The sequence below is a fragment of the Pristiophorus japonicus genome, chromosome 15 (assembly GCF_044704955.1).
Source record: "Pristiophorus japonicus isolate sPriJap1 chromosome 15, sPriJap1.hap1, whole genome shotgun sequence".
Classification (NCBI taxonomy): Eukaryota; Metazoa; Chordata; class Chondrichthyes; family Pristiophoridae; genus Pristiophorus; species Pristiophorus japonicus.
The window spans coordinates 181542745-181551634 of record NC_091991.1 but is presented as its reverse complement, the minus strand read 5'-3'; the positions used below and the strand labels follow the sequence as shown (position 1 = coordinate 181551634).

The 8890-nt window shown below is 57.9% G+C and overlaps 1 protein-coding gene across 1 annotated transcript in view; it reads right to left on the bottom strand.

Moving 5' to 3' along the window:
• Positions 1 to 1859: 1859 nt before the first annotated feature.
• LOC139225808 (UNC93-like protein MFSD11) overlaps positions 1860 to 8890 on the bottom strand; it is a 21583-nt gene continuing 14552 nt past the window's right edge. The window contains exons 4-8 of the mRNA XM_070856653.1: positions 8663 to 8778; positions 7006 to 7131; positions 3871 to 4045; positions 3512 to 3647; positions 1860 to 2440 (exon numbers count right to left, since the gene is read on the bottom strand). Coding sequence (XP_070712754.1) covers positions 2288 to 2440; positions 3512 to 3647; positions 3871 to 4045; positions 7006 to 7131; positions 8663 to 8778 — 706 coding nt within the window. The 3' untranslated portion in view covers positions 1860 to 2287. The remainder of the gene's footprint in view (positions 2441 to 3511; positions 3648 to 3870; positions 4046 to 7005; positions 7132 to 8662; positions 8779 to 8890) is intronic.

Genomic DNA, 8890 nt, shown 5'->3' with positions numbered 1-8890 from the left:
AGATCGCTGCAGCCGATCGAATTCCAAATGGGCATCTGTTGTAGATGAACAGTCCCTTGTGCGTGTTGATTCAGGTGAGGCCCTTCGAAGACTCCTCCAGCTCCTGCGTCATGTAGGCCGAAGACAGGTCGAGCTTGGTGAACGTCTTGCCTCCTGCCAGCGTCGCAAATAGGTCGTCTGCCTTAGGTAGCGAGTATTGGTCCTGTAGCGAGAAACGATTAATAGTTACTTTATAATCACCGCAAATCCTGACCGTGCCATCACTTTTGAGTACTGGAACAATCGGGCAGGCCCACTCGCTGAATTCCACTGGGGAGATGATGCCCTCGCGTTGCAGCCTGTCCAGCTCGATTTCCATTCTCTCCCTCATCATGTGAGGTACCGCTCGCGCCTTGTAGTGAATGGGTCATGCCTCTGGGACCAAGTGGATCCACACCTTCACCCCGGAAAAGTTTCCAATGCCTGGCTCAAAAAGGGAAGGAAATTTGTTAAGAACCTGGTTACATGAGGCCTCATCGACATGTGATAGCGCTCGGATGTCATCCCAGTTCCAGCGGATTTTGTCCAGCCAGCTCCTTCCAAGCAGTGTGGGGCCATCGCCCGGGACAATCCAGAGTGGCAGTTCGTGCACTATGCCCTTGTAGGTGACCTTGACCATGGCCCCTGCCCAGGACAGTGATAAGCTCTTTGGTGTACGTTCTCAATTTCGTGTGGATGGGGCTCAGGGCTGGTCTAAGTGCCTTGTTGCACCACAGTCTCTCAAACATCTTTTTACTCATGATGGATTGGCTAGCACCAGTGTCCAGTTCCATGGGTACGGGTAAGCCATTCAATTTTACGTTTAGCATTATAGGTGGAAATTTTATCGAAAATGTGTGCACCCCGTGTACTTCAGCATCTGCCTCCTCTGAGGCTCGAAATTGCTTTGATCCACCATGGACCGATCTTCCTCTGCCATGTGGTGGTTAGCAGGTTTTGCAGAGCTTGCAGCTCGTTTGCAAGCTCGTTGGAGGTGCCCCATTGTCCCACAGCTCTTGCAAACATATCCTTTGAAGCGGCATGAATAGGCTGAATGGAAGCCTCCACAACGCCAACAAGGTGTGAATTGCCTTGCATTCATCCTTTGTTGGGGACTTTGAGTCATCTGGGTCACCTGAGGTCTGCTGGCAGTTGCAGACTCGTGGTTTCTGCCCTGTACATTTCTGCTCGCAAACACAGTTCCAGTTTATTTATGAACATTGCTAGCACTTGTGTGCTGGGAGATTTGTTTGGTGTTATCACTGGTGGACATAAACGCCTGTGCTATTGCAATGGCCTTACTGAGGATCGGTGTCTCTACAGTCAAAAGTTTCCGTAGGATGGTCTCGTGGCCAATACCCAGTACAAAAATGTCTGAGCATTTGCTCCAGGTAGCCATCAAACTCACATTATCCTGCAAGTCGCCTTAGCTCGGCGACGTAGCTCGCCACTTCCTGACCTTCAGATCGCTGGCACATGTAGAACCGATACCTCGCCATCAGCACGCTCTCCCTCGGGTTAAGATGCTCCCGAACCAGTGTACACAGCTCCTCATACGACTTATCTGTGGGTTTCACTGGTGCCAGAAGATTCTTCATGAGACTGTAGGTCGGTGCCCCGCAGACTGTGAGGAGGACCGCTCTCCTTTTTGCAGCGCCTCCTTCCCCGTCCAGCTCGTTGGCTACAAAGTACTGGTCTAGCCGTTCGACATAGGCTTCCCAGTCCTCACCCTCTGAGAACTTCTCCAGGATGCCCACAGTTTGCTGCATCTTTGCGTTGGATTCGTATACTCGTCGCCAGTTATTGTGTTCCTAACACAGATGAGGCTGCACACAGGGAGGTTAAAGTAACAGTGACCTCAGTCTTTAATAAGACACTCCAGAGTGAGGAACAGGCCTTAGGGGCCGGCTTATATACAGTGCTCCCAAGAGATGCTGGGATCCCTTGGGACTTCAGGGGATGAGCTCCCTGGTGGCGGAACATGGGAGTGCATGCTTTACAGATACACAACATTTCCAATGTGTAAGTCGATCCATTCATTGTGGGTTGAAGGTTTGTTGGAAACACTGCACTAGCCGGTCTCTGCCACCAGAGGTCCTCGGTGATTCAACCACTGGAGCCCCCTCTAGTGGCAGAGCAAAGCTAGTGCAACAGGTCCAAAAGATTTTCCCAATCCGGTTTTCCTGGGTCACCAGATCCTGGAATTCGGAACTGTGGAAATCCCCCGACCCCCGCAGTTGCAGGAAAATTGAAAGCTCTCCGGCGAAGGTCAGAAATCCCGCAGGCTCGAGGCGTTGTCTTCGATTCTCTCCACGATGAAGAAGGTCAGTGTGCCAAAGAAACAGAAGGCGGTCAGGATCAGCAGTTGCCATGACAGCAGCAGGTAATTGCTGTAACCGAAGGCCACTGCCGCAGAAACGGACTGAAAACCAAGGAGAAAGGGACAGCGGTTATTGTCAGTACCAAGATATGAAAAGAGAACCTCGCACTCCAGACCCAGACCCTGCCCCCCCACCACAAGAACATAAGAAATAGGAGCAGGAGCAGGCCATTCGGCCCCTCGAACCTGCTCCGCCATTTAATAAGATCATGGTTGATTTGATCTTGGCCTCAGCTCCACTTCCCCGCCCGCTCCCCATAACCCTCGACTCCCGTATCGTTCAAAAGTCTGCCAATCCCCACCTCACATCGACAGAGCTTTGAACGATGCAGCCATTTCAAACCATCAAACTACCCCCGAAACACACGCTCTCCGGGGAGAGGCAAAACCAGGAGATGAAGTTTCAATCAACGGAGGGAAATACCTCCCCGATTCCCCAAGGCAATAAAATAGAAGCTTCTGCAGAGTCAGGCGGAAACCCTTCTAATCCCAGCCAACCCATTCCTGTTTCCGGCAGCATGCTACATAGAATCTTAGGATTACACGGGATATACGGCCCAGAAACAGGCCGTTCGGCCCAACCAGGCCATGCCGGCGTTTATGCTCCACTCGAGCCTCCTCCCGTCTTTCCTCATCTAAATCTATCGGCATAACCCTCTACTCCCTTCTCCCTCATATACTTGTCCAGCCTCCCCTTAAATACATCTCTCAGGAAGCTGGACATCTCCCTGCAAGGAATCCAGCCTCACCACACGATTCAGTCTGCTCCAGGGGCTGACGACTGTCAATAAATACTTCCCAACATTTAACCCAACTCCTTGCCCAAAGGTCATTACACATTTCCCCAGACCTGGCCATCCAGGAACATCTGTTCCCTTCGTCCTTTTAAAAACCTCAATTATATTTCCTCTAAAACTACCTTTGTGCCTCGATTCCTAGCCCCTTGCTGATAAACAAGATCTGGTGACTGTCTCTCCCCTCCTGGGTCTTCCCAGGGTCCTGGATATGGACAGGGACCAGAACAAGGCACCAAGCAGCCGGATACTGTGTGTGTATCGTAGCTCGGTGTGAACCAACGCAGTGACCATAGAGCAAGTGAGCCGCTAGCTGTACCTGAGTGAATTTGAAGATGCCGAAGGCTGGGCCGCCCTGCTCGGGGTACAGGGTGCCCAGGATGCTGTAGAGCTGAGTGTTGAAGCAACTGTCGCCCAGACCAAGCAGGAAGCTGCTCACTAAGGCAGCAGGGGGGCTGTGAATACAACAACAAGTGTCACTATCTGGCCCGCGATATTGAGCATTGCTGCCTGCTGCTCACCGCGCCCCCCCCGCCCCGCGTCACCCCGCTCAGTCCCCCCCCTCATCACTCCCCACCACCCCCCCGCCCCTCGGGGTGGGGGGTGGTGTGTGAGGGGGGGGCTGGGGGTGGGGTCCGTTCCTCCAACAACTGCCGGCAATGAGAAGCTGCGACTCACCTGGGGGCCAGGTACGGATCGTAGCGACTGCCGGCTGTGCTCATCAACGGGGCGTCGGCCGGGATAATGAGGAAGATGAGGTAGAATCCCAGGAAATGCGCGATGAGTCCGAGCAGGACAGCCGAGGTGCGTCGGAACTGGTTATTGATGCACAGCAGCCCGAAGATCCCACCCCCTGCAACAGAGAGAGACACGCTCACCGTCCGCCCTCTCCCCCAGACCCCCCCTCACCACCCAGACCCCCCCTCACCATCCGCCCGCTCACCCAGAACCCCCCCTCACCCAGACCCCCCCTCACCGTCCGCCCTCTCCCCCAGACCCCCCCTCACCATACGCCCGCTCACCCAGAATCCCCCTCACCCAGACCCCCCCTCACCATCCGCCCGCTCACCCAGAACCCCCCCTCACCCAGACCCCCCCTCACCGTCCGCCCTCTCCCCCAGACCCCCCCTCACCCAGAACCCCCCCTCACCCAGACCCCCCCTCACCGTCCGCCCTCTCCCCCAGACCCCCCCCTCACCCAGACCCCCCCCCTCACCAGACCCCCCCCTCCTCACCCAGACCCCCCCCTCCTCACCCAGACCCCCCCCTCCTCACACAGACCCCCCCCTCCTCACACAGACCCCCCCCTCCTCACACAGACCCCCCCCTCCTCACACAGACCCCCCCCTCCTCACACAGACCCCCCCCTCCTCACACAGACCCCCCCCTCCTCACACAGATCCCCCCCTCCTCACACAGACCCCCCCCTCCTCACACAGACCCCCCCCTCCTCACACAGACCCCCCCCCTCCTCACACAGACCCCCCCCCCTCACACAGACCCCCCCTCCTCACCCAGACCCCCCCCTCCTCACCCAGACCCCCCCCTCCTCACCCAGACCCCCCCCTCCTCACCCAGACCCCCCCCCTCCTCACCCAGACCCCCCCCTCCTCACCCAGACCCCCACCCTCCTCACCCAGACCCCCACCCTCCTCACCCAGACCCCCACCCTCCTCACCCAGACCCCCACCCTCCTCACCCAGACCCCCACCCTCCTCACCCAGACCCCCACCCTCCTCACCCAGACCCCCACCCTCCTCACCCAGACCCCCACCCTCCTCACCCAGACCCCCACCCTCCTCACCCAGACCCCCACCCTCCTCACCCAGACCCCCACCCTCCTCACCCAGACCCCCACCCTCCTCACCCAGACCCCCACCCTCCTCACCCAGACCCCCACCCTCCTCACCCAGACCCCCACCCTCCTCACCCAGACCCCCACCCTCCTCACCCAGACCCCCACCCTCCTCACCCAGACCCCCACCCTCCTCACCCAGACCCCCACCCTCCTCACCCAGACCCCCACCCTCCTCACCCAGACCCCCACCCTCCTCACCCAGACCCCCACCCTCCTCACCCAGACCCCCACCCTCCTCACCCAGACCCCCACCCTCCTCACCCAGACCCCCACCCTCCTCACCCAGACCCCCACCCTCCTCACCCAGACCCCCACCCTCCTCACCCAGACCCCCACCCTCCTCACCCAGACCCCCACCCTCCTCACCCAGACCCCCACCCTCCTCACCCAGACCCCCACCCTCCTCACCCAGACCCCCACCCTCCTCACCCAGACCCCCACCCTCCTCACCCAGACCCCCACCCTCCTCACCCAGACCCCCACCCTCCTCACCCAGACCCCCACCCTCCTCACCCAGACCCCCACCCTCCTCACCCAGACCCCCACCCTCCTCACCCAGACCCCCACCCTCCTCACCCAGACCCCCACCCTCCTCACCCAGACCCCCACCCTCCTCACCCAGACCCCCACCCTCCTCACCCAGACCCCCACCCTCCTCACCCAGACCCCCACCCTCCTCACCCAGACCCCCACCCTCCTCACCCAGACCCCCACCCTCCTCACCCAGACCCCCACCCTCCTCACCCAGACCCCCACCCTCCTCACCCAGACCCCCACCCTCCTCACCCAGACCCCCACCCTCCTCACCCAGACCCCCACCCTCCTCACCCAGACCCCCACCCTCCTCACCCAGACCCCCACCCTCCTCACCCAGACCCCCACCCTCCTCACCCAGACCCCCACCCTCCTCACCCAGACCCCCACCCTCCTCACCCAGACCCCCACCCTCCTCACCCAGACCCCCACCCTCCTCACCCAGACCCCCACCCTCCTCACCCAGACCCCCACCCTCCTCACCCAGACCCCCACCCTCCTCACCCAGACCCCCACCCTCCTCACCCAGACCCCCACCACAGATTCCAAGCGGCCTCCAATAAACCTCCAGGGGCCTACGGAGACAACTTCTGGCAACGGAGACAACTGGTTGGTCTTCCTGCTGGGTCTCCCTGAGCCGAGAGCAGTCGGCCCCTGGACATTCACCCCCGCCCCGAAACACATTCAAATCAGGCCAGGGAGGGGCCGCGGACCCCGAACCCCCGCCCCACCACACAACCCCGAACCCCCGCCCCACCACACAACCCCGAACCCCCGCCCCACCACACAACCCCGAACCCCCCCTCCACACAACCCCGAACCCCACCCCCACACAACCCCGAACCCCCCCTCCACACAACCCCGAACACCCCCCCCCCTCCCCCGCCACAACATAAGAACAGAAGTACATAAGAATTAGGAACAGGAGTAGGCCATCTAGCCCCTCGAGCCTGCTCCGCCATTCAACAAGATCATGGCTGATCTGGCCGTGGACTCAGCTCCACTTACCCACCCTCTCCCCGTAACCCAAAACCGCCCCCCTCCCCCCCACATATTTATCTCATAATCCTCTTGTGAAGCACCTTGGGAAATTTCACTACGTTAAAGGCACTATATAAATACAAGTTGTTGTTGCTGTTTGGGGGAGAGAGAGTTCCAGAACTCCACTACCCTTTGTCTTTCCTGAGTTCACTGAGAATAATGTGGTTCTAATTCTAAGATACTACCTGTATGTTTTGCCCTCACAGGCCTTCCCCCAACCTTTGACCGCTGACCTCACTCCCTCAACCACCAACCTCATTACCACCACCTCCCTTGCTGTCCTCTGGCCTCTTCCCTCGCTCGGCCTCCCTCCTTCCCCTGGCCTGGGCCTGACCTCTGACCTCTGACCTCCCTCCGGCGCGGACATTAGTCAAACTCACCGAGAATCTCTCCAACGCCGACGAAGATCCCCGAGAGGCCGATGAGCCCCTTGGCCGCTGTCCCGAACTGTCTGGTGGCTCCAATACACGTCCCATACACCCCGCTGTAAAAGGTCAGCACCAGCCCTGGAACAGCAACACCCCCAGAACAAGAGTTAAACATGGAGTGTCCCATCAAACACTCCCAGGGCAGGTACAGGGGCTTAGATACAGAGTAAAGCTCCCTCTACACTGTCCCATCAAACACTCCCAGGGCAGGTACAGCACAGGATTAGATACAGAGTAAAGCTCCCTCTACACTGTCCCATCAAACACTCCCAGGGCAGGTACAGCACGGGGTTAGATACAGAGTAAAGCTCCCTCTACACTGCCCCATCAAACACTCCCAGGGCAGGTACAGCACGGGTTAGATACAGAGTAAAGCTCCCTCTACACTGTCCCATCAAACACTCCCAGGGCAGGTACAGGGGGTTAGATACAGAGTAAAGCTCCTCTACACTGTCCCCATCAAAACACTCCCAGGGCAGGTACAGCACGGGTTAGATACAGAGTAAAGCTCCCTCTACACTGTCCCATCAAACACTCCCAAGGGCAGGTACAGGGGGTTAGATACAGAGTAAAGCTCCCTCTACACTGTCCCATCAAACACTCCCAGGGCAGGTACAGGGGATTAGATACAGAGTAAAGCTCCCTCTACACTGTCCCATCAAACACTCCCAGGGCAGGTACAGGGGGTTAGATACAGAGTAAAGCTCCCTCTACACTGTCCCATCAAACACTCCCAGGGCAGATACAGCACGGGGTTAGATACAGAGTAAAGCTCCCTCTACACTGTCCCATCAAACACTCCCAGGGTAGGTACAGGGTGTTAGATACAGAGTAAAGCTCCCTCTACACTGTCCCATCAAATACTCCCAGGGCAGGTACAGCACGGGGTTAGATACAGAGTAAAGCTCCCCTCTACACTGTCCCATCAAACACTCCCAGGGTAGGTACAGGGGTTAGATACAGAGTAAAGCTCTCTCTACAGTGCCCCATCAAAACACTCCCAGGGCAGGTACAGGGGGTTAGATACAGAGTAAAGCTCCCTCTACACTGTCCCATCAAACACTCCCAGGGCAGGTACAGGGGGTTAAATACAGAATAAAGCTCCCTCTACACTGTCCCATCAAACACTCCCAGGGCAGGTACAGCACGGGGTTAGATAGAGTAAAGCTCTCTCTACACTGCCCCATCAAACGCTCCCAGGGCAGGTACAGGGGGTTAGATACAGAGTAAAGCTCCCTCTACACTGTCCCATCAAACACTCCCAGGGCAGGTACAGCATGGGGTTAGATACAGAGTAAAGCTCCCTCTACACTGTCCCATCAAACACTCCCAGGGCAGGTACAGGGAGTTAGATACAGAGTAAAGCTCCCTCTACACTGTCCCATCAAACACTCCCAGGGCAGGTGCAGCACAGGGTTCGATAGAGTAAAGCTGCCTCTACACTGTCCCATCAAACACTCCCAGGGCAGGTACAGGGGGTTAGATACAGAGTAAAGCTCCCTCTACACTGTCCCATCAAACACTCCCAGGGCAGGTACAGCACGGGGGTTAAGTAAAGCTGTGGTGTAGGGTGGGTGAGGAAGCCCTGTTCTGTTGGGCACTCACTCACCGCTGTACACGATCGTGACGCTCAGCAGCAGAATGTTCTTTGTGCGAAACAACCTCAACATCGACCCTGAAAAATAATTGACGACAATGAGGAGAGAGAGAGAGACAGGTTCTCGGCTGCCCTTAGAACCAGTTGGGCATTGCCCCACGGCTGGGTCACTTTAACCAGCACCAGAAACTCCTGCTTTCGGTTGGAGCGCCCCCCTCCCGCACCACGCAGGAGGGAGGG